A 26,793-nucleotide genomic window follows, 5' to 3' on the forward strand; every position below is an offset into this window, starting at 1 on the left:
AGTGGAGTGAGGGGTAATGATGCTTCGCATATGAAGGCTGCAGATAGAAAAAAAAATAGAAAAGGAAAGAAAGGCAAAGGAGGGGGAAAAAAGCGTGTTCAGGCCCACTGACTGGATGTGATGACGAAGAAGCCATTGGTCTCATCTTACCATCAATCTTAGCTGCTGCCTTAGCTGTGCCAGGGAGCCGTGTGACGGATGTGCTGATAATTGAGTTATCCATCTCCTCCAACTATCAGACTTGGATAAAAATTATTCACCTGATGGTGAATATTAAGCACATTATAAGCCTCGTGTGTGTTTTAGGAGAAGTGCGTATAGTTAAACATGGCATGTAATGAAATGCGGCTCCGGGCTAACGTTCTTCCCCGTCATGAACCGAGCACAGGCTTGGGCTGTTGTTGGCAGAGAGAGAACCAGTAAATAAAAACCTACGCACAGCGAAAAGGAAATAAAATGTCATTTCTTCCGAAACGTAACTCATGGCTATGAATTAGAACCATTGAGCCTCCTCTTTTTTTTTTTTTTGCTTTCCTTTATGCATGCTTTTATAAGGAAGTGGTCATCTCTGACTGGACTGGGTCAGTTTGTCAAACATCCTCTTCAATCCCGCCGTGACAAGATGTTAATCCTCATGCTGCTAGCGCTTATGTATAGTCTGAAAGGATCGACTGTTATCCTCTCGTCATCCTCCTCTGGCCGCTGCTTCTTTCGGGTTTTGCTTTTATATTAGTAAAGCTGCTGGTTGTGAGCAGTAAAGATGCGCCTGCTGTTATGTATGTGCTCGTTTATACAGAATGAATCATCAACCTTGTGGGTGACTCTAAAGTGAGCCATTGGGGTTGAAGAAATGCTGCTTTATTCCACACTATGTTAAAAGTCAGCGATAAAACATGACACGTGGTGTGCTGTTATAGGACGTTATACCACAGCTCTGCTGAATTCGCTGTTGATCTGATTGATCAGAAAGTGTTGATTAGTTTTCTGTAATCGGACCATAGTGCCAGCTTTAATCCTGATTTAATGTTAGGTAATGCACTTGTTCTAATATATTGCTTCTTTAGTAACAGCTCATTCATAGAGATGTGCATGGTGGATTAAATCCTGAATCTAAAACTAATAACAAAATTGTTTTTGTTATTCTGACTCTCCAGGATAACATTTGATTTTTGCTTTTTTCAAAATTTGGGAAGACACGAAATTGCTTTCTATGGTGGCTGCACTCTGGATGTGTGTTGTGATGATGTCGCACAAATCTGTGGAAAATCCATCTATCGTTCCAAATATTGGGGGATTTGCTCGATTTTGAGTTCATTTCTTTGATTGATAAATTGTAAATAATATTTATCGATAAATGGTCTCTTCAGTATTTCACTAAAGACGCTACAATTGCTGATACTGTGCAGATTATTTTATTTACCGTTTATGGAAGTAGTCAAGGTGACGCTTGAAGATGTCAAGTTTTCCATTACAGGTTTTCTGTTCTGTTCTGTTTTTTTTTTTTTTTTTTTTGGTAACATAGCAAGCTGTTTTGTTTTTTTGTTTTGTTTTGTTCCGTTCCAGAGAGATGGAGAGAGGCTGGTGAGGGCAGAGCTGTTGCTAGCTGTTATAATGTGTGATGTAATGTGAGAACAGGAACTCGCCTGTCTTCACATAAAAAGGAACAATTAAAAGTATAATGTATCATTTCTACAATAAAAATAATAAGAAAACTGTGATTACCGAGTAAAAATTGTAACCGGGTGCAGTGTATAAAAGGGATAAATTGGGAAGTGCTGTTATAGGAAAATAATCATCTACCAGGACCTATTGGTAAATAATTTCTCATAACAGCGGAACACTATCACATTTTATTTCTCACATATATGGAGTGACTCTTACCACATCATGGCTGATTATTTTAAGTTTTACAGCAATCCCATTGTGTTTTATTCCTCTTACACCACCACAGTTTGCCAATTTTTATATATACTAAAAAACTGCACTTGGTTTATAGTTACACTTAATGTTGTGGAACATGTGTGGGGAAAAAGTTAGTTGTTGTTATTATTATTATTATTATTATTATATAGTGAAAATATCTAGCAGCCTGACCGTTATGGCAGCTGTTCCCTCAGCAGCCTCTCTTATTTTCACTTAAGGTTTAAAGACAAAAATGCAACCATCTTGCCCTAAGACCTTCCTCTGTCTGGGAAAAGCTAATGCTACGGCTTTGTAACAGACTCCTTCTAAAAAAAGCTACAGAAACTTGTCATCATGGAAAACATGACGTGAATACACATTTATGTGATCATTGAAGGAGTTATCACTAGAACCAGCGCAGTAATCTAAATCTCACTGTCTGAGTCTGCAGTTAGAAAAGGAGTCAATGTCTTCAGACTCATCAGATTACGAATTCAGCGTCAGAATACACATTCAGTTTAAGAATACAAATTCAGCATCAGATTACAAATTCAGCATCAAATTCAGCATCAGATTCAGCATCAGAATACAGATTCAGCATCAGATTATTAAATTCAGCCTCAGTTTACAAATTCAGCATCAGAATACAGATTCAGCATCAGATTACAAATTCAGCATCAGATTACAAATTCGGCATCAGAATGCAAATTCAGCATCGGATTACAAATTCAGCATCGGATTCAGCATTAGAATACAAATTCAGCATTGGATTCAGCATCAAATTCAGTATCTAATTCAGCATCAGATTACAAATTCAGCATCAGATTCAGCATCAGAATACAAATTCAGCATCGGATTACAAATTCAGCATCAGAATGCAAATTCAGCATCAGATTCAGCATCAGAATGCAAATTCAGCATCAGATTCAGCATCAGAATGCAAATTCAGCATCAGATTCAGCATCAGAATGCAAATTCAGCATCAGATTCAGCATCAGAATGCAAATTCAGCATCAGATTCAGCATCAGAATGCAAATTCATCTTCAGATTACAAATTCAGCCTCGGATTCAGCATCAGAATACAAATTCATCTTCAGATTACAAATTCAGCATCAGATTCAGCATCAGAATACAAATTTAGCTTCAGATTACAAATTCAGCATCAGAATACAAATTCAGCCTCGGATTCAGCATCAGAATACAAATTCATCTTCAGATTACAAATTCAGCATCAGATTCAGCAACAGAATACAAATTTAGCTTCAGATTACAAATTCAGCATCAGAATACAAATTCAGCATCAGAATACAAATTCAGCATCGGATTCAGCATCAGAATACAAATTCAGCATCGGATTCAGCATCAGAATACAAATTCAGCTTCAGATTACAAATTAAGCATCAGATTCAGCATTAGAATACAAATTCAGCATCAGATTACAAATTCAGCATCAAATTTAGCATCAGATTACAAATTCAGCATCAGATTCAGCATTAGAATACAAATTCAGCATCAGAATACAAATTCAGCTTCAGATTACAAATTCAGCATCAGATTCAGCATTAGAATACAAATTCAGCATTAGAATACAAATTCAGCATCAGATTACAAATTCAGCATCAGAATACAAATTCAGCATCAGAATACAAATTCAGCATCGGATTCAGCATCAGAATACAAATTCAGCATCGGATTCAGCATCAGAATACAAATTCATCTTCAGATTACAAATTCAGCATCAGAATACAAATTTAGCTTCAGATTACAAATTCAGCATCAGAATACAAATTTAGCTTCAGATTACAAATTCAGCATCAGAATACAAATTCAGCCTCGGATTCAGCATCAGATTCAGCATCAGAATACAAATTTAGCTTCAGATTACAAATTCAGCATCAGAATACAAATTCAGCCTCGGATTCAGCATCAGAATACAAATTCATCTTCAGATTACAAATTCAGCATCAGATTCAGCAACAGAATACAAATTTAGCTTCAGATTACAAATTCAGCATCAGAATACAAATTCAGCATCGGATTCAGCATCAGAATACAAATTCAGCATCGGATTCAGCATCAGAATACAAATTCAGCTTCAGATTACAAATTCAGCATCAAATTCAGCATTAGAATACAAATTCAGCATCAAATTCAGCATTAGATTACAAATTCAGCATCAGAATACAAATTCAGCATCAAGTTACAAATTCAGCATCAAATTCAGCATTAGAATACTAATTCAGCATCAAATTCAGCATCAGAAAAGAAATTCAGCATCAAGTTACAAATTCAGCATCAAATTCAGCATCAGGTTAGAACTTCAGCATCTCTGTGACATAAATAAAACTACTGAACAATTTTTTTTTCATCAGAGAAAAGGAGTTGGCATGTGAAGGTTTTAATGGCAGTAATTGCGTTGTTTCCTGTGTGAGAGGTGAAAAAGACTTTATTACGAGCGAAGGCTGCTCGTCCCGGCCTGAAGTTAATCAGCTGTGCGCTCCGTGTGTGCTGCACGTCTGTCAGAGCTAAAAATGTTACCGCTCCTAATGGAGGCTTGAAAAGGTTAGATCTGATAAAAAGCTGTCAAAGGTTGAAAAAAAATGATTTATGGCAATATAATGGGACAATATGGCTCATTTCTCCCACATATGAAATGGGGTTAAGACTTCTGGATTTGTCATATACATCATGCAGTTTGACCACTCAGGAGGAGTTGATATAAGCGCACACTCCGACTCGCTCGGCTGTTTCTGGCTTCACGAGGAATAAAGAAGTCGTGGTGTAGTGTCTGCTTTTTTAATCACACTGTTCAAATTGTCATCGGAAAAATATTTATTCGCTGTCTCACATGTTTAATCTATTTCTTTTTTATTATTTCTAACATTTCTGTTGACATTCCTTCACTTTGGCAGTTCCTGACCGCTTTAAACTTTCTTTCAATTAATTTTTTGTTCTTTATGGTGTCGTTTTTTGTTTTTTAATAGAGAAATGGGATGTTAATTCCATTTTAGTCTTGCGCTGGTCAATCAGATAGCCCTGACACGGAATTAATTTTTTGATCCGAGAATGTGGACTGTGTGCTCATTTTTAATGGAAATGTCCATCATGGTCCCACACATCTTCTGAATGTGAGGCCAGGAATTTATAATTAATAAAGACATGTTGTAATGACTTTAAAGCAGAAAGCTTTTTGTTGGTTTGTGTGTGTGTGTGTGTGTGTGTGTGTGTTTATTTTTGCCTGGATTGGTATTTTGTAGGTAGAGGTGTACTGACCTGCAGAAGGTCATCAGCAGGAGTGAACAGATTGAGTGTGTCACCTGAGAGAGAGAGAGACAGAGAGAGAGAGGGAGAGAAAGAGAAAGGGAGAAGGAGAGAGAGATGTTCTTGTTGTCTCATGTCCACTGATCCCAATGAGGCTGGACATTACAGGGTGAGCCCTGAGGACAGCATCTGTGACACACACATACACACACACACACACACAGTCTCCTGAAAGACAAAAGCCACAACAATTTTGAGCAATTCTTTTCCCTGTGAAACCTAAATCGCAACTTTCCCGAGTTCCGCTTATGAGCATGCGGTTCGCTGTATTTTTGATTTTTCTGTTTTGTCTTGAGAGTAATGCGAGCATGTTCCTGGCAACGTTTTGATCCACTTGCCATGTTGTTTTCATCTTGTGCCTCATTTCATGCAGAACAGAACAGAGTTCTTTACTTCCAATATTTCCAACCATTATTTTATTTTATTTTTTCCTTTTTGCTGAGTTCTCACGAACACAGGCCCTGTGCAACACCGAGCACTTTGTGACAGTTTAATCGTTAAGAGCTCTGGAGGAATAAAGTTGACAGGAGATGACATCAAGAAATCCTCTTGGAATTTGTGACCCTCAGCACATGACATTTACCACGGCGATACACCCAAGCGCAAGATGTATGACCGACAACTCGGAATACTAATGGCGAATGACAAGGTGGTTTCATGCTTTACAGATTTCAATGCATATTTAGGCACATTGTTTAACGTGCTGTGCATGTAATCCGTGCGTTTCAGCCTGCCGTCGGCTGCAGGATTTAGCCTCTGCTAAGCCTTCATTTCACGTATTTATTCTGGAGGGTTTGTGCCGGCGCATTATACAAATTCGCCGCTTAAAGTTGAGGTTAAGAACGGCTTTGACGCGCAGGATGTGCTGAGGAAACGAGCAGCGGGACACACAGGCGCACGGGTGCAATTTCTGAAATCTCTATCTGACAGTTGCAAAGAAAGTCACAAGTAATTGGGAGCTGGAACATGCCTTTCCATTGAATTCCTGTTTAGTTATGGAACTTTTTGTGTCAAGTTAGTTTTTTATTTCGTTTTCTTTTTCCCTCCCTCGCAGCTTTCTTAAACGTTGAGATATACATCACTTGAAGGTAAAGAAGCATATGTAGGATTTTCCATGCTTCCCTCCACCTATATTTTTTTCCCTCCATCTCACCCCTTTCGTTGACCTTCTGGCTTTCATTCCAGGCAGAAGTCAGCAACATTTGTCATCCTGGTGAGATCTTGTATGGGAGCACAGAGAGCAGAGTGTGACTTTATTAAAATGCCTCTTTGTAAAACCCAATCTAACAGGAGAACTTTGATGGCTGAAATGGTTTTTGAGCACGCACATATCTCTGACTCCAGAGATATCTGGAAGTGCGGGACGGTGAACACCAGAGGTTATTTTTCTGGTATCTTGGTAACAAATAGAGCTGGAGCTTGGGAAAAAAAACACGAATCTCCCATCTCTTACATGTCAACTCGCATCAGAAAACGTGGAAACAATGCAAGCATTTTCTTAGGTGTGATCTTTTGGAGGTCTTTAGGGTGTGGAGGTTATGTACAGAGTTGTGTGTGTGTTAAAAAAATAAAATGAAAGAAACGGCTTTTGATCATAATTGTTGTGTCACTAAGAAAAATACATTTGCTTCTTTTAAATCCTAGCTATCCAAAAATTTCTGGGCAAGCTCCGGTACTGGAACGGTTCTCCCATGATGGTATTATATATTCTGTAGTTAACCTTAATGACCATATCCCAAAAAGCCACTGACATCAGTACTGAGAATCAGAACAGAAACATGATTGTTTGCGTGACCCGACGCTCCCCTGGCTTGCTCCAGCTAAATATGAGATACTGGTCATTTCTGTCACAGTTAATATCTGATTCGGATTGAACTTTATCCTTTCATATTTATTACCTCATTCCATTTGTTTTTAATATTTCCATAATGCCCAAATACTCTGTCCTCAAGTCCATCACAATAAGGCACCCAGTGTTTCTTCTAAAGGCTAACGAAATGTGATTTTTCGAGACGTGCGCAGCCGGATTGGGTTCCAGGCGTCCATCAGAGCGGTCAGATGACTTGCCAAAGTCAAGCGTGAAACATTGGCGTGCCGGTTGAAGGGAACGACTCTCGCGCTGGGCTCGTGTGAAGACTCGGCTATTGTAGACGCAGGGTTAAGGAGAGCACTGGAGCATGAGGCTGCAGCCTGGCTCAAGGACACCACAGACACCTTTTAAAGTGGCCAAGTGAATGGAAACAATCTGGCCTTTTGTTCCTCAGTAAACCAGCGTGCCCCTGACATTTGGTCTGAAGGAACAGGGATGCGCTGAGAACCTTTTTGTGTATTAAATGGTCAGAGAAAGACTGCATATTTGCGGTTTCCTTTTTATGCCATTGCAAGCGTGTGATTGCTTTTGGAGGGTGATTAGCTTCTCTTTTTTTTTTTTTTTTTTTTTTTAAGGCTGGCGGCTGTTCCGGCACATTGATATTTATGAGGACAGGCGTACATGCTGCTCTTCATTTTGGTGGACCTTCTGAGTGGACTGCTGTTGTGTTTTGTTTTGTCGGATTATATTATCCATTTCAAATGTAAAAAAAAAATGAACTTGCACTGTCAAAAAACGATATGGGAATTGCTCTCCATTCGAGCCGGTCAGTTTTCCAGCTGCAGATGTTGTTGGTGGGCGGCTCATTCTGAGAATCAGGTCGTCCGTGACAAGTGGCTGTTTATAAATAACTGGGACGTATTCCTCTTTTAGGTCCACTGTCCCTCTCCCAGCCTTGTCCCTTTTCCTGCCCAGCTCTCTCAGACTTCTCTTAGCTCTGTGGACGAGACCATCAATTACAGCGGGCCGCCATCATGTCGTCCTAATCGAGGAGCAGATGTTGGCTCGTTTCGACAGTCCTCATCAAGGGAACACAGTGGTGCAGGGGATTGGCTCTGCGCTACAGTATCCATAAACGTCACTGTGGGGTTATTCAGTCGGGACTGACTCTCCCCCCTCCTTCCTCCTCCTCCTCCTCCTCCCTTCTCGGTTGTTATATGGTGACCTCGTTGGACGCGATCGCAGTGTGAAGGCCTGAGTTTGATTTGTTTCTCTACAGAGCCTTTGAGAGTTTCAGGTTAAGAGGTAATCCAAGCAAACAGGCAGTTTATAAAGCACGGCTAGCCTTACGAAGAGAGCGGCTGTATATATCACAATTAGCAACCTCATGCTAAGTATCTATAAACAGGTCTCCAAAATAACAAACATGTCATGGTATACAAATCACTTTCAGTATTGCACTCAGCATTAAGGGAAATGTGTTCTTCATTTGTGTAGCAGAAAGGAGGGATTTCTGCTCTTTCATCATTGTGTTAGGTTCATATGCAGGTTTTCCAACAAAAAAAAAAAGACTCTTGTATTTTGCATATTTGTGAAGACTTTCTGTGTTTTGATTAGAAATATTAATATTAATTGTTTAATATTTCTTTAGCACTGTTGTTTAAGATATATTATTTTTCTGAAACGTATGTCGCTGTACGCGGTGCTGTTTGTTAAACTCAACCTTTCCATGTTATGATATCAGTTTTCTTGTCATGATACCTGGATTAATTTTTATCATCTTGCACATCACGAGACTGCTAGAGATCCCACAAAATGAACCGAATCGAATATTCCCGAATCATATAAAATTTCATTCAGTGCTACCGATTTTATATATATATATTTATTCCATATCTGATTTACATTTTTCCTGTCGTGTCGCTTATAACAAGGAAAAATGGGCGGCCTGCACTCGCCTGGCCGTATTTCTGGTTTAAGTTTCGGATAACTCTCTTGCTTCTCGATTGCCTTGTCGCTTAAACACAGCTAACCTTGTAGCCATTGGTCAGAGCTTAATCAGAGACAGATGAGAACTCGAGCAGTGACCTTTGATTTCACTCATCCATTCAAACTAATGTTTGATATCTGTCAGGTCAGCATAGTCTTTCTGTCACACACACGGCATATGTATAATCAGTTTAAAGTGTTCGGCTCCTTCAGATGAATGGTATGAAGCTTCAAAGGCTCCATAGTGGCCTTTGTTCTTTTCAGTGCCATAAAGCATGGCCGTAGTGCACCCCATGGGTTTGTACAGTAGGCAGAAGAGATCCAGTCTTCTTGCTCTGCATGTCATCACCGTATCATTTTTTTTTGTTGTTGTTGTTTTGTGTTTTTTTTTTTTTTATCTGTCTTTTTTTTAGTATGTGGACAGATCTGTTTCTGTTACAAATCAAAAATGTAAATCTTTCCACATGTCTCTCACTTTTTTCACCATTTTTGTCTTCGAATAAAAATTTCCTCAAACCCACTTTTTCCAATATGATGATATCACAATGTCATATATGTCGTATATAATGAATATATGATAACATCAGCTGAAATCAGTGAGAAAATCAGTATTGTCTGGTGAAAGCCGCATGACACAAGCTGCCGCGTGCCAGTTTCACCCCAGCTGTGTTTAGCTGATGCCAGATCACTGTCCTGCCTGCCTGCTTGCATTCTCTTCCTCTGTGCTTGTAATAAATGTGAAAACTATTAACTTCAGACCGAGCTCCCGTCCCGCTCAAAAGTTCCCCATTGTGGTCTTCTGTCCAAAGTAAAGCATATGAAACGTGAAGTATCTGTAATGTAAAAGTAACGGCTATCAAGCTGCCGCTACTCCAGTGTTTTGTCTTTCTTCTCCATCATTAATTTGAATCATATTGCAAAATACGCTTCCTTGATTGCGTTCGTACTGACGAGGGCAGAGGACTGCACCTCACCTAATTTGGTGATGGGGTTTAGCAGGCAGTGGAACTCGATCCGCGGACCCGCTGACAGTCCGCAGTCTCTCTCTCGAGGCTCTGTTTAAAGGCTCGGCTGTGGTCAGAAAAGATGACCGCTTCTGTTTTCAGTACTCGTTGTGGTTTGAATCAGAAAAGGGATAAACCTCCTTGAATAATGATTGCAAAACATTTGGCCTTAGCCGCCTGAGTGAAACCAAACACTATGGCTCAAAATGTCAGACCTCTTTTTCTCCGCTGTCTTGTTTTCGATTCATATCCCTGGGTTCATGGGAAACTTTCAGCAGAGGTTACCTGTTCCTGTCCAAGCAATGGAAAAAATGGCATGGCCTGCAAGAATGTTTGTGCGACTACTTGAAATATTACCAGCATTGTCAAATGTCATTTCGGATGAAAAAGCAAACAGATTTTCATCAGCATATTCAAGGCCGCACTTTTGAAACGCTCGACAGAAAGGGGTCACGTAATTGCGATGTTCGGTGTCATGTTTGGTCTGTTGCTCCATTTTTGATGTCACCACGTGGAAAGTTATAGACTCAATGGCCAAAAAAGGAAAAGAGCTCGAATGAATGGGGAAACTCCTGAAAGGTCTTAACATGTTAAGTGCTGTAATCTCCTCGAAGCTCTCGGTCCCTTTTTTTCCTGTCGGCCCTCCTCTCAACTTCAACCTCCAACCCCTCCCCACATGTATCACTGCAAATGAAGGCAGTCTGTGGCGGCCCGACATGTACGACTCAAAGCCCCAAGGCTTTCTTTTTCTCTCGAGGCCCTGCAGCACTGTGTGACCCCACGTCCCTCACTCTTCTTCATCTTCTTCTTTTCCTCGTGCACAAACACAGGCTCCTATCACCCGTTCTCTCATAATGACTGTTTCTGCAGCGCCGGAGGAGGGGGAATATACTTTGTAAATTGTGTTTGACAATCTGGGTTTAGTGATTTCTTCGTAGCTTGTCTTTAGTTATTACTCAGACTTCCTCCTGGCGCAGATAAGGGCCGCCCCCGTGAACACACCAAGGTGTGCGCTGCTCCTTATCGCTCAGATTGATTTAGGGCAAACCTTCTGTGACAGAGGTCATTGTGCACTAAAGTTATCCATCACTGAAGCTTTTGATTTCTGCCCGTGTCTGCCTCCAGCTCGTCTGTGCCTAGGCCGGGCGCCGAGTACAGGGCAGGGCGGGGACGCGTACATCAGAATAACTCGTAGTAATGTCCTGTGTGCCAAGGACTAGCGCTACGACTCTGATTTACAAGTGGATGCTTTCATACGCTAGAAGCCATCAACACACTGATCTTTATTACTAAACTTTTATAACCCTTGCCTTGTAGGTATTCATATGATTTAGCTATAAATCAGTGTTAACTTGGCTAAACCACCTATGATTGACAGACAGTGTCAGGATGGAGACAGTTAGAACATGCCACATGAAATATTTTCCACATATACTTAAGGAGCTCATTTTCTGGAATATGCCACAACACGGACATTCCTTCCTATAAGAGCAATGTACACAGACCTGACATGTTTAAATTCCATTCATTCATTTTTTTATTTCAAAATGGAAAAACAAAGGAACTTCTTTTATTTCATTTTTGCTTTTCTTGGATCACGCTAAACAGGAAATGAATAGTTTCCTACTTGTTTCATCACACAAAGTCTAGATATCAAATATTCATGAATTAAAAAAATGCAAATGCATGATATAGTACATATCAGTCTTGAGCTCTTCTATTGGATTGTCTCAGATTCTCTCTCTCTCTCTCTCTCTCTCTCTCTGTGAAACTAAAATGTAGGTAATTTTGAATCTTCATAATCTGCATCATCTGAAGAAATCCAGATTTTTTTTTTCCAGCCACTGTGTCATTACATGGCTTTTACCATCACCCTGTTGCTATTTTTAAAAAGCCAACAGTGATTGATATTAGCAGTTCATCAGGCACAAACACAATCAGTAATTTAGCCAATTCTTGCTACTAACTATTCAGTAATTGCTGATACACATCTGGGTCACTTGGAGATTGTTCATTAATTTCAGTCCTAAAATGAATCTGACATGATGGAAAAACAAGCAAAGGAGAAACACGAGAGCTTTTGGTAATATTTAACATTTTAGAGCCAAAAAATGTTTTGAACATGGTTTTTGGCAGTGTTTTTGATTTTGCAAACAAACAGATGAATGCAATACCAAGTATGTTTTTTTTACCCACAGTTGTAGAGTGTTTTCTTGGTATTTGTTGATATAAATGCTGTCCATGGCTGTCTTATTGTGTTTGTGTTAAATGGCATATTTCTGGTATAAAATTGAGAAATGTCAAATTTCATAATGTTTTGGGATATTTTTTGTTAGTTTTTGTTTGGGTTTTTTTGTTTGTTTGTTTGCTTATTTTATTTATTTGTTTGTGTGCTTGTTTATTTCTTTACTTTTTTATTGTTTTGATGGGGCTGGGGATATTTTCGTAATGGGGGGTGGTATTATAGCCTTTTGTCCCCCCCCCCAGAATGATGTGATTTTTGAAACTGGCTTTTGTTTAGTCCTGCATTACAACTAAAAAGTAGAAATAGCTCAGCAAATGGATTTGAGTAAACCATCTTTTTATTTGTAAGCAAATGCTTCCTGCATGGTTTGGAACAGTAGCTGGTGATGGAACAGAACTGGCAGTGGAGTATCATGCAGTTCCTAACTCCTCCGCTCCTTAAGGATGGCTTAAGTAATTACACTTCAGTCCGTAATCAAAACTGTGTCAGGTCGCTGGAGAACCCTGGATTTATACGCTGAATTTCTACTTAATACAAGGCTCACTTAAAACATTTTTATGGTGCTCTCCTCGTATTATATTTATATATTTCTTCTTGAGCCCTCCTCTGAAATGTGTCACATCCCATTACACAAATTTGGATACGCTAAATTACCGAGGAAGGTGCTTATACAGAATACGTTAGAGGCCCCCTCCTTTTAACAGTTTGCTGAGGGTTCGCTTGTTCGGGGGAAATGTAGGTCTTTAACTCTTGGAAGTTGTCTTGAATTTTCTCCCGTCGGAAGATGATGTGGTTTTGCAATTCAAATATTTGCTCCTTCTCCTTTCGAACGCAAAGCTGCTTTGAAGCTGGGAAGTTCTCTCATCACCAATGACAGTGTGAGTGTGCGGCGTGACAGCGCACCAGGCAGCGCTGCTCTCCTTCCTACCGCATATTTTAAGTGCTGCGGAAACACCAAATCAAAAATGCATGCAAATGTCTGCATGTTTTGCATGTGAATATTTTTGATTCGTGCGCTTGCATATTCAGGTGGCGCGTGCGCAGATAAACAGCATTAATCAAGGCTACTTAATATGGCCAGCGCTATCCGCTCATAAATAAACACTCTGTCAAACGCTGAAGTTTCACCAAATTTCTGCTCGGTGTTAATGAAAGAACTGGCTACTTTGTTTTTTAGCGGCTTGTTTAAGATGCATCCGAGGAGCGAGTCTTTTCAGAGGTGTCATGAGCTGAAGCACTCTTCATTCCACTGCTAATTAAGTTTCTTCCACTTCGGTCACTATAGCACAGACAATAGGCTTCTTTTTTTTTTTAACCCTGTTCTGCTGAAGTGGCTCTTCATTCATTACCACACAAAAACAAACCCCCTCTTTAGAGGCTTTGGAGAGACAGCAAATCACCGCTTCCTCCCTCTCTCTCTCTCTTTTTTTTTTTTTTTTTTAACATATGAATGACTTATTTTATATAGTCTGAAATATAGAAATAGAAATTCCTCTGGGCATTTTTAGATGCGAGATCGTGCCCTACGCCTCACATTAACCTCATATCTAACCCCGCCGAAGCTATTACTGGCCCTCCCCAAACATAAAGAATATATAAGATAATTAAGAATTGTCATTGCAACAAGAACCCCCTGTTCCGCAAAGCCTATAATTTCATCCTCTTTTTTTATACTTCCTCTATTCTTTTTTTTTTCGTCTCTCAACAGCAATTAATCTCATTTTTAGTACAATTTCCACCCCACTCCTGAAGTCAGGCAGAGTCCCCTGTTTTGTTCCTATTTGGCTTGGTTCCTGTGCATAGTCATTAAAGGTCCAATTAATGTCACCCTTTAGCTGAAGAGTGCTCATTTTTATTGGGGAGCTGACAGTCACCGCCGTGAGTGCCGCAGTGTAATATGCATTAATTGCCCCGTAACACTGGTAATTACCAGTTCTTCAAGCCTCTCAGTAAACTGTCATGCCCAGACAAGACTGCTTTGAAATAGATTACTCATTAGGGAGACCTGCCCTGTTTTCCAATGGGGCTCACTGTGTTGGCACAAAAAATGATTCTGGTGCTGAACAAATAGTTGCCAAAAGCAATTTCCTATTACAACTTTCCTGTGAAGGGCCTTCTTTCCTTTTTTTTCCTTCTTTTTCGCTGTCTGAGTCGTCACTTGAGGCGGGGGTCAAGAGCGGAGACAGGGGTCCACCGTGGATCTGTCCCTCCTCCTGTAATTGTCTGTGACGCGCATAACACCAGCTCTCATCGGGCACCTGCTCTGGAGGGCTTGCACAGCCGAGACCGGCGCTCGCTCACGATGCTCAGGTTACCTCCAGGCCTCATCTTTTTATCTGTACTTTGTCATTTTTCTCTTACACATTCAGCTCCGGTTGGCATGTCAGAAAATGCTTGCTTTTGCACCTTTGAACGGATTCGAATTAGAATGAGAGTTGATCATCTGTTGGTTTTGAGCTTGAATGTTTTTCCTGGTGAAGGATAGGTGGGGTTTGCGTGGCCGGTCAGTAACGAGCAGTTGTAAATAAAAGAAATCTTTACATACATATGAAATGAGATGGGGATCGTTTTGATATATTCATTTATTTGTTTCTTTTCTTTTAGCCCAATAAGGAAGAATTTGAAAAAAGGAATCCAGTCGCATATTCTCAATTCTGTTTTAGTCCAAAGAGATAACATACAAATGTTTCAATTTTATATACATTCATTATAAATATAGCAATGAATTAAATGTTTATTTAGAAAGCCATCTTGGATGTGGGATTACACACTTCTCCACTATTGATGATAAAGAAAATACCCCATCTTGTTCTCTCTCTCACTCACATCCACACACACACACACACACAGTGTCACCTGCATTTGTTTTATCTCCCTTATAGCACCTGCTTCAGGCAATCTGCTCCCACTCCCTTTAAATGAATTTTGTCACAGCCTTTCACATTCTCACTGGGCGATGTGCTAATGAAAGGAGATGGTACAATTTGAAGTGACCAGGTAGCACAAAGCACTGCACAGCTGAGCATGCTGGGACACAGGGAGACAAAGGAGAAGGCATGCACTTCGTCACTGATAAACCCATTACCCTTCTCATTAACACACACACACACATCTACACAGTCTGGTGCTTTGCCTATCATGCAGGAGTGTGTGTGTGAGGAGTGTGAGTGTGTTTATCTGTTTGCATTGGCCGAGCACTTATCAAATTGTTTATGACGCAACTAATTAGGCTAATTGAAGACATTAAGATTACCTGTCAGCTATGTGTATCCAAACTCCACGTCTGGCTGACAACTAGTGACAAGCGAGGGACCCCGTAGCATCAGTCATGATGGCATTTTCCCAAGCCATAATAAGGACAATGGGGGCCCGCTCTAATTTGACGTGGACATGCTTCTCAGGAAGAAGGGGCTAGCTAAATTGAGTGTGGTGGTGGTGGTGTGTGAGACGAGGAGAGGTCAGGACTGTGTAGGGTCTGGCTAATGGAGTCCCCTTTGGCATTCTGATGGAGAGATGAGGCAATTTGAAGAGAAAAGTGTGGGCTGTTGTTTTTTTTTCCCCCTTTCAAGTCATCAGAGGGGAAAAATGACCAAAAGCTGCAGACCTTCCACCCTTGACAAAGCACGATAATATAGGGAAGAAGAAAGCAACTTTTTCTTTTTCTTTTTTTTTTTTTTAACCCATCTTTAGCCAGGGTCTGTGCTCATACCCTTCATCCTCTTATGTTGTGCTACAGCAAGGATAAATTCTCAAATCAGAGGCTGTAGCTTACTTTTCTGTAACAGCGCAGCTTGTGCAGCAGTAACATAAATGTACTGATCATTCTGATATGCTCTTGTTTCTTGTTGTAGTAACAGCAAATTCACAAGGAATGTCTACAGTGCTCACTTAATAATACAAGGTTAAAGCAAATAAACAGATTTTTTAATATATAAAATTGCATCATCCAAATGGTGAAGCTTTCTGTATGGAAGGAGTTTCCAGTGTCAGCACTGTGTATAACGTTCAGTACAGGAAGTATTAAAGGACAAAACATTGCACTTTCCTGATTCTTGGTAACATTTTTAAGAAAACACAATGACTATTCATAGCTATTGTAACCTGATGATGACACAAACTAACCTATTTTGTGGGCGTTCCATAACATTTGCATTAAGTATGACTATAGAGTAACTACACACTTACACAGCATGATATTTTGTTCATTAAAATATTAAAGATTGTAATGACTGACAATTCACTGTTGTGTAAAGGCAATAACACATGCAGGACTGTGCCGTTATAGGACAATATCACACCATTGAGGACTGGATGATTTTCCTATAACAGCATGCGATCTATTTCTGACTAATATTCCTCCCTTTTTTAGACTTCAAGCCCTTTTAGTGACCTTAAGCAAAATTACAGAAAGTCACTAGTATTTGCAATTGACTCAGTTCTGTCTTGGTTCACTGAGCACCTGTAAAGCAGCACGTGATGCTGTTTGTAGTCAGAGCTTGTGGCCTACTGCTGTGCTTTAGGTTTATACTTTGGGTTTACGTCCCTGAGCCTCTTTTCCCCTTCGGCAAAAGAGACATTGTTGAGAGCAACATGGTGTCATCCACAGATCAGTGCTATCAGATGAGGACGTCCTTCTGTTTGTTTTCTTTAGAAAACAGGGTTAAACTGTCAGCATGACGGTCCATAAGCTCAGCGCCCTAGTTGCCCTTCTATACACACACACACACACACACACACACAGCACCCTACCCCTCCAAACGAGTGAAAATCAATACCATATTGCCTGAGGACCAGTGTTTGGCGTCAGCCTGACCCCGGCACGTTACCCTTTCGTCCTTCCATTACATGTTTCGGAATATTTAACTTCCAGTTTGATCCCCTGGCTAATTAGTGTGGCCAGTCCACATGCAGGAGCCTGGTGATGTTTTTGAAGCCGCATGATGCTGTGAATGAGAGGAGCTGAAGCCCTGGTCACTGGGGTCCTGCTCATGTTTTGTTTGCTTTGTAAATTTTTTAAAACGACAATGAAATTTGATTTGTGCTGCAGATCATCAAAGATAATTCTGCCAACTGCGGTGCTCCGTATATCATACCACACAGTGCGAGTGAAGGAATTAAAAACATTTGCAGGGTTTTATCTTTGCAAGGCTTTTTGACTGCATTGTTTAAAAATGTCTATAATTTGACTCATAGTCCCTTTGTTAAAATGGCAAAACTACTGTATTTAAATATTATTTCATTCAAATAGTAATTTATTATTAAATCTTAAAAAAAACAATTTTTTCCTCTTCTGGAATCAATAAATTGTTATGCCAGTAGTTTGTTTATTGAAGAGTTTAAAATTCCATGTCATACAGTGGTTTCGTTCGGATCTGGAATGTCTGGAAAAAGTATTATACTTAAAGACAATAATTTCCAAACTTGGAAAAGAAGACTGGAATTTTATGAAAATGAAGAAAAAATATTTTGGCCCAAAAATTTGGGTAATATCAAGATACTAATGCTCTACATTTGTGGTCTTTTAACATTTCCTCTTTTTTTCTGCTAAATCTGCCTTTAATACATTTCTTCTTTTATGTTTTATGCACATAATCTTTTTTTTTTTTTTTTAAATTAGGCAGAAATCAAAATATTAAAAAGTGTAAAAAAAATGTAGCTATAAATCTGGAAAAAGTCATTATAGGTCTGGAATATTCTTAGAAGTAAAGGGCAAAAATCCATGCAGTATTTAAATATTTTATTTGCTGGTGCTGTTGTTTAATTGCCTGAGAACTTTTTCAGATAGTACTTAAATACAGCGTAAATTGAAAGATATTTTCTTTTGTTTCTGATTTTAATTTTTTTTGCTTTTTGACTATATGTTAGGTTTGTGTGTGTGGTGTGTTTGGTGCATTGCATCTCTATACCACCCACAAACTCTTTGGTCCCACACCGAGCCAACTGGTTAGTGATGAAGCTAAATGACACCGTGGCCCTTGTATGTCCCCTTGGGGCTAAAATTACCCCCAAGAATGTAAACATGGTGCTGAGTTAGCGCACAAATTTCTCTCTTAAATCCACTCTGCTTGATACGGGGCAGAACTGAGCCCTAATTTTTGACCTCAGTCTACCAGACTCCCCCTTGATGGCCCAGTGTGATTATTATTGTTTGTCAGTGAACAACAAATTTAAGTCCTGTCCGTCTACAGGTGAAAAATCGTTCTCTTTCTTTGCACATTTTTTCTTTGGCCTTCTTGTTTTTTTGCGCCAAGGTGACTGGAGTTACAATTCATTACAGCTGCTGAATAGCTGTGAGCAATATAGGCTGAAGGTAAAGTTCAGATGCTGTGGTGCTGACATGTTGATTTAGAGGCGGTAACACCACTGTGCACCTCCAAAGGTGGCAATTTGGATGAAAGCCAGGTCTGTTTTCACACAGGCCGTCTTTACGCTGCTTGCGCTTATTTTGGGGGGTCTTTTTCTTCCTCGTGTTTTTTTTCACCTTGGGTGTCAGACAACTAACTTTCGCACCTATTTATAAGAAACAGTAATTTATCTGTCCTCCTCCGTTTTTAGCCATGCAAATCCAATAACTGGAAAAATGAAGCAGTAATTTGCAGCCAGCTAAGGAGCAGTTTTTTGTTTTTTTGTTTTTTTTTAAATAAAACTAAATAAGTAAATAAAAGATAAATCCAGCCACTCTGAAGAAGTAGGGGAAAAAAAGACTTGACTGTGTGGTGAGAGCTTTCAAAGTCTCCTTCACCCATGTGTGTGCAAGCACGATCAGGTCACCCAAACCATTAAACACCAGAGTCATACCCTGCAGCCTGAGAGACGCAGACTTGTTTATCTGAACAAAACACGTCTGCTACAGGTCTCTATGCACCAGAGATGCTGGACACTCCAGCACAGAGGCGCCTGGGTCGACCCAGCCAGACCCGGCTTAGGTTACACTCCAAACTGTTGTTGATTAGCAGCCTGGCTGCAGAGGGGCTCATCATAAATTGGAAACACATTAGCAGGCAGGGTTAAGGGCAGGATTAGGACATGTCTTGTGGCCAGGCTTTCTCAAAACAAAATGGAGGATTTGTTCCTTTTCCTCAAGAGAGATTTGCTAATTATTGACAAGAGCTACTGGGAGTTAAGAATAACAGGTTAAAGGAACACGTATCCCCTTGACACTGTCGCAAAAGTCCCACTGATGCTCATCATCATGCTAACTTCTTCCTTGTCATGCTACAGAGAGACCCGTTAATCACTATAACATGAGCTCATCTGCTAATTAACACCAAAGGCACTTTTTATTGTCCTTATAGACCTGCATCACTGCTTTTTTATCTCTGTGTCCCCACTGATGGTTTTCTTGTTTGTTGTAAATTAGCTGGTAATATACAAAACTGTCTGATCTTCACTGCTTTAAAACGGCTTGGTTGATTTGGATTGGGAAAATCCTCTCATTATCCTAGTCAGATATGCTAGTCTGGAGCAGATCCAGGAATAACTGTGTACTAGCCACAAATGAATAGACATCAGTGCATCACAGGACACCACACAAAAACATTTACCCAGTTATTCACACCAAGGGGCAAGTCACCAGTCCACCAGCATGTTCTCTGGACAGTAGGAGAAAAGTGGAGAACCCAGGGGAAACCCACACAAACACATGAGAATGTGCAAAATTCTGTATAGACAGTAACCAGAGGTTACCCCCCCCCACACACACACACACACCATACCACCATACATCTGTACTGAAAAACATTATTGCAAGGAATCTGTCCTTAAGATCATTAGAGGTTTTGGTCCATTTACTTGAGGCATTTATGGTGAAACAGAACAGACCACTCTTACACTCCAGGTCACATGACACTTGGGTCTGACACTTGGATCGAGAGAGAGAGAGAGAGAGAGTGAGTGAGTGTGTGTGTTAGCCATTCTCTGTGAGCCCAATTCTCAGAAGAACCCAGTCATGAAAGTGGCACAGTTGCTCCTGTGTGAAGGACAGCTGGCTAATCTGCACATGTTCTGTAGAACTTTTATCAGAAAATTTTGTTGCAGAACGCTCTGAGCCACCCCCTGGTCCTCGCTCTGAACACATCATAGGCCGGTCTGCTGGTTGTTTGTGTTTGCCATGTGGCCAAAGCAGGCGAGCACATGTCCAAGTGAGTCAGAGCGTGACTCTGCAGATCTAAGCTGTGCATTTCACGGCAGCACAATTTCAAAGACAAACAACCGCCTCCCAAAATGGAGAAAGAAAGCATGTATGGTTTCTCATCTGTGGTCTCATTTTTGCTTTTCATTTTAATGAAAACCAAATGCATTAGTACATGTCTCATTTTTCTGTATTTTTAGACGAGTCAATCAGATCTTCCTGATTGCTGACCCTTTGGCATTGGCCAATGTCTTCATTGCTTTTCACCCTGTCATTTCAAAGGAAATTAAGTGCCTAAAAGTGGAAGTGCCATCTCCTTAGTCATTATCACAGACAGGCCAGGCGTTTATTGGATCTCACCTCACCAGTAGCACGGTGGTCATTAATACATGAGCGGAGGATAATGAGCGCTGTGCGGTTTTACACAATTATAGCCACATGCTGGATGAGGGTGAGGGTCTTTACGTTCTCGCATTAATGAGGTTATCAATATGTGTGACGGGCAGAGCCTTTGGCTGGTGCTGGTGTGGTCAGTGGTTGAATGAGATCCAAAACCAAAGGCAGCTCTTGTCCTCAGGGTCGTGAAGGTGCCCAAGGTTTGCTGATAAAATGCCATTTTAAGTCCCTCTTTAATCTCCCCGCTTGTATTGACAAGCCATGCCTGTGGGTGTAAATTTCACCTACACTCTGCCATCAAACAAGGAGCAAGTAGGGGCATCTGCGTCACATCGAGTTTTGAAACCTCATTGACAGGGGCAGAAAGCGGACATAAAAACGTCTTCAAAAATTACACCTGTACAAGGACGGGACTTTTTTTTATGGCAGTATGTTCTCGCTTAATTACTTTGCTGGTGTCTGGGGCTCATTTGAAGGCCAAGTGTAGCCCATCACAACCTTGTGTTTGTGTTTTACATACCTGAGAGAATTGAATGCTTCCAGTACAATAAGAGTTTGTCTTTAGCTTGGTGGATGTTAATGGCAGGCTGTTTGGCTATTTGTGATATTTATGAAGAGTGGACCAGCACACAATTCTTGTTTACCGCCTGCACTGTTCTGTCCAGGCGAGGCCATGCCTCTTCAAATATCCTGTTTGTGTGGAAGCTTTTTGTTATCACTGGGCTGCTGTATCCAGGGCCCCAGGCTGGTCGAATAAAACATGCGAGACGGAGGTTCTGTGCTGATATCGCCTTGCTTGCAGCCTTGAGTCGGCCCCCCGCCCCCTATCACCCAGTTCAAGCCCTATAAATAAACACCAATTAATCACCAGCCGAAAGCCAGGCCAGGCCAAAGCTGTGACAGCACAAACCCTGGTCTCTCTCTCTCTCTCTCTCTGTTCCTCTCTCTTTTATATTCACACTTTGTCACCACAGGTTGTGGTACAGGTTGGTAGTGCAACATAAAAAGTCCAGGTTCAGTGTAATGGATGTCAGCACTTTGCCAGATGTATGAAATTTGTAACAAAGGTGTATTTGTACCAAACTCCTAAAATGTTGTCTTAAAATCTTTTTGTGAGTGTGTGAGATAGAGAGTAGTGGACAGCTTACATTCTGCCATTTGAAAGATTATCTAAGAATTTATTGTGCAGTACCTTTTGTGCTGTGCTACATTTAGAAAATCTGTGGAACTACATAGTTTTTAGGTTTTACTTCAGCCCCAGAAGTTTAAGGGGTTTGGTTCAAGCCTTAGGTGCGTTTATGATAAAAAGGTATTCTATAGAACATGCTAAATGGTGCTGTGGTGATCTGGAGACAACACCATGGAGGGCTGTAATTAGTTATTTAATTACGCTGCGATTACACGTGTGCATTGAGAGAGGGGGGGGGGTGGCTGCCCTAATGGCAGCTTACTCTCTCAGCACCTCCATTTGGGTTTTTGTTCTTAAGTGCTGTGCTCTCATTAAGCTGCCGTTTTAACCAGCATGGCACCTGCTTCAAAATCAAATGCAGACCGCTCGTTACGGCTAATGGCAGTGTGTCTGCCAGCAGCGCTCTCCACGGCATCCCACTTACTCCGCCCGCCAAAGCTAGCACGCTCCAAATTAGCTACATTTCACAAACAATTTCACCAACTCGTTACGCAGTTAGATGTTTATTGGAAGATGACCGACTTTCCCGGAGCGTCGCGGGTGCCAGCTTTAGGTGATGGAGCACTGGCCCGCATAATAGACCACAATTATGATCTGATCCTTGTGTCGTTTGCCATGTTATTTATGGAAACCTTTCATTGGGGTTTTTTATTATTATTTATTTTGATATGGTCACAAGCCTGTCTCCTTAACCTGAGACCCCTGTTGTTTGCCCTTCACCTCCTCCCATTCCATTGCCAACAACCTATTCGTTGTATCACCAGTTTTTTAGCTCTATGATTTATTTCAAGGTCCCCCTGGTATGGACTTTTATTAATTCAAAATAGAATTCAAACTCCATTTATTTCCTCACGGTGCAGCCTTGGTGACACCGTTCCCCAGTGTTTATAATTTTGCTTGTTTCAATTTGTGCCTGGACGCCCCTGACAACCCAGGGATATGATGTATCGTACACTTGTGCCTTATCTGTTGATGTACAGTTTTAACCTTTCAGAAGGTTGCGTTCCCTTCTCACTACAACCTTCTTGCCTTTTTTTTCCTGTTGCACCCCCTGTCTTGCTGGCTGAAAAGAGCAATATACACTGATGCTCAATAAAAGTCTGTCTTAACCTTGCTCCAAAGTTATCTAATGTAAATGTTTAGATTTTGTTTCCATAACATTTCCATAAAAAGAATGACCATCCATACAGCACTGGAAAAGAATATGGGGCGCTTACAGAGTAGGGAGGGGAGATTGGGTTGGGGGGGGATTTGCACCATAGACTGCTCTACTGAATGGCTCAGCTATGTGTGACTTTGTGGTGAACTTGCAGTGCATCTGGGCTCGCTCTCTCTCCAGGGCTGTTAGTTTTGGCGTGTTTGCCCAGAGATACTGAACTGTAAATCACAGCCTGTAAAACAGGGAATGCCGGTCTGCCGTCGCATGTACTCGCTTTTCTTCATACTGAAGCCTCTGCACCTCTGCTGGGGTTTGAGGTTATTTACACAGTTCAGTTGCCCCGACTTGTCCAATGCAGGTCAAACAGGTTGTTATTTATAGATATAGCAAGAAGTAGCAGTCAGGAAGTAGGGGATGAGGGCGTGTATGATGAAAGTTGTAATAACCATAGTGTAGATGATGATTGCAGTGATGTGATGGAGGTGTGCGAGAGCTAAATGCAGTGTAGTGTATCTAATCATGGCTCTGATGTTGATAGAGATGACAGTATTTTCGCTGATGGCATGATTGATCACAGTTGGGACTTTATGAACTGTTCCTCAGGGCTGAACTTCCTGTAGCGCCGCATAGCCCGTCAGGCGGCTTCCTGTCTGCCTCAGTAGGGACATCGAAGCCCCATTTATTATCTCTAGACAGTCAGTTTCACTAAATAATCTGGATTCATGTGTATCTCTGCACTCACCTAAAAAAGAATCATAACTCTGACACAACTTTATGTCTGAATCTCGAAGTTCAAAGAACTAGCCGTGATCGTTCCTCGATGGACGGGCTCCTCACTTTTCTTCAGGGCGTAGTAAATACTGCCAAAAATGATTTATATCATTGCATGAAAAGTGTGAAATAATGCAGTACTGTTTTGGAAATAAAAAGCTATAATTACCGGTGTGATTTCAGAGCAGAATTTAGATATATGAAGTGACTAGGAAAATACAAAATGCTGTCAAGTTGGAATAAGAAATGGATCAGAAAAAAGGTATCTGAAAACTGTCAGCTTTTCTCAGCAAGCGGGTGAGTGATGTTATTTATAGCTCTCCAGAAGTGCAACGTGAGCCAAGCCAAAATGGCTGTACTTTAAGTGTCCATGTGAATGAAACAGCTGGATTGTACTGCAACTGCACTGACAGATGCACGATTAGAGCGAGACTGCTCCCTCCATTGTGGCTTCGGGTGCTATGCTCACTGTGAGCGTTCTGTATAAACCACTAATCTCCAGCGTTGTTCTTCTTCAGAATTATTATTGTTGTTGAAGTTCCACTGTAAAGGTACCCTGCTTATACGTCGTCTGCCGATCTTATCGGATGATGGCTTTTGTTTTCTACTCTTAGTCATGTTTCCAAAATGGGTGGATCAAAGGCAACTATTCTGGAAAGTGTTTTTTTTTTTTTCTCCCATCACATGTGGTTTTTCATCATTTGACTAAACAAGCCAAGAAAATCTACTTGGAATTTTTTCTTTTAAAGCAGCAGTTCCTGATTGCATGTAATTCTGAACTGATTTCTTTATTTGCAGGTTTGGCCCGGGTCTGGTCATCTACTGGTATGGCTTTATAGCAGAACTGGACTGCCAGCGGGACCGAGGGATCCTTCTTAAAGACTGTTTCCCCTCAGACATCGTGACTCTGTGCCATGGCCCAGACCAGGGCTGACGCGAGAGCTGAGGGTGACACTGAGGCTGAGGGAGTGGGGGGGTCACAGGGCATTTGCTGGTGGAGACGTGAATCCGGAAGCAATTTAGTTTTCCTGCTGCGCACAACTACTGGCAAACATCTGCCCTGAACTCCAGCTGAACTCCCAGGGATCAGGCCTGGAATCATACCTCTGTGCAAAATCACGCCAGGGAGCCTGGAGTCCTGGACTGGACCTCTTGGGCCTTCAGGAAGGAGGAGACCTCTTATCACAGCCCTTTTCCTAGTCATTCTCCCCCTATACAAACCCACAGAGGTCACCACCATTATCAGCTTTTATGTTCTTCACTTTCTCTTTCTGTGTGTGATAAGGGTGTGGTCTGTTGACCTTTTTTGTTTTTGACCTTCCCTTTTTTATATATATATATATATATATATATATATATATATATATATATATATATATATATATATAATATAATTTAGGACATTTTGTAGATTTGCCGAGTTTTGAGTAATGATGATATTTAATCTTTCTGTTTTTACCTTCTTTCACATGACTGTCAAACTTGCCTTAAAAACAAATAAAGTCATATAACCTGGAATAATATATTTGTCATAGTACTCTGTGGAAAGAAATTCGAAAATCTGCTCAGGTCTATCAAGCAAGTTGAGATTGTAAAGAAAAAGTTACTGTATGTAGTTAAAGTAAAAAAGCAAACAAAAAAGCAGACAGTTTACAATCTCCCTAGACTGTAGTGAACTCAGGCTGGCGTTCCCGGAGACTCCTCCTGCATGCTGTCTGGATGAAGGACGAGAGAGGGCCCTCGGAGCTTCAGTACCATGGTGAGATATGAGCGAGATCAAGAGCTTCCCCTCTCTCTCCCTGTACTCTGTGTTAATCAGGCCCAGACCTGCTCTGACCTGCTCCTCTCAGGGAGGAGTGCAGCGGAGCTTTACCCATCCCTGACCCCTCTCTCTCTCTCTCTCTCTCTCTCTCTCTCTCTCTCTCTCTCTCTCTCTCTCTCTCTCTCTCTCCCCCTCCATCCGCCCTTCAGAGCTTACAGCACTCCTTCAGTCTGTGTGGACCTCTCCGCTCTACTTTTCAATGGCAATAAAGTGTTACATGATTTGTTACCCTTAAACCTCTAACCCTAAAGCCGCCCCCACTCCGTTTAGGCCTCAAGCACCGGGGGTCAGAGAAGGGTCATGGGGCGGCCATGATTTCCTCTGTCGGGCCCATTCCTCCAAACGGTACAAAACAACGGCCCCCCAGCGTCCAGTTAACGGAGCCTTATTGCACAGCTATGGAATGCTTAGACATCACTTTACAGCTCCTTTTGGACACAAAAAGCCAGCATTTTTAAAAAGGGAGCAAAATGCAACGTGAAATAAAGAAGACGAAAAAAATAGTAAACAGCAGATTCAGTTCCTCTCAGCTTTCAAGCCTTCCTGCCATTGTTTTTCAAGATGGCTGTTGCACAAAAGAGGAGCTTGGGTCAACCACTATAAATTAGTTTCTGCATACAATGCTAACCAAATAGTGCTTTTTTTTTACTGTCACTACAAAGGAAGGTCAGAGATGAGACACGGGTGCTGAGATTTCCATGATGCAATTGCAGGTTTCCAAATAAATGATAAAGTACACTGTGTCTTTATTTCTGTTTTTCCTAGGCAGCCTCCACTCTCCAGTTTTAGATTCATTGTTCTTGTCACAACATTCTCCTTGTTAAAGTGCTCTCCAAGTAAGGCCTGCTTCATGTTGTTGTTTGTGTCCAGCTCTTCTTTCACCGGTTTAAATCTAATAAGTCGCATGCACGGATATCATAGTCATCAAAATGGTCATCGTGATCAATAAAACAAAATTTAAAAAAGTGTTGCATGACCATACAAGTATTTTTTTTTTCTTCTGATTCTTATATCATTTTGAATAAAGGGCACTGCCCATTCTGTGTATAGGAT

The 26,793-nt window shown here is 40.9% G+C and overlaps 1 protein-coding gene across 6 annotated transcripts in view; it reads left to right on the plus strand.

Moving 5' to 3' along the window:
• Positions 1–25,236, plus strand: part of cdin1 (CDAN1 interacting nuclease 1) — a 63,613-nt gene extending 38,377 nt beyond the window's left edge. For all 6 annotated transcript variants that reach the window (XM_058399935.1, XM_058399936.1, XM_058399939.1 and 3 more), the window contains one exon: positions 24,717–25,236. In XM_058399935.1, coding sequence (XP_058255918.1) covers positions 24,717–24,852 — 136 coding nt within the window. In that variant the 3' untranslated portion in view covers positions 24,853–25,236. The remainder of the gene's footprint in view (positions 1–24,716) is intronic.
• Positions 25,237–26,793: the final 1,557 nt, after the last annotated feature.

The sequence above is a fragment of the Hemibagrus wyckioides genome, linkage group LG09 (assembly GCF_019097595.1).
Source record: "Hemibagrus wyckioides isolate EC202008001 linkage group LG09, SWU_Hwy_1.0, whole genome shotgun sequence".
NCBI classification, from domain to species: Eukaryota; Metazoa; Chordata; class Actinopteri; order Siluriformes; family Bagridae; genus Hemibagrus; species Hemibagrus wyckioides.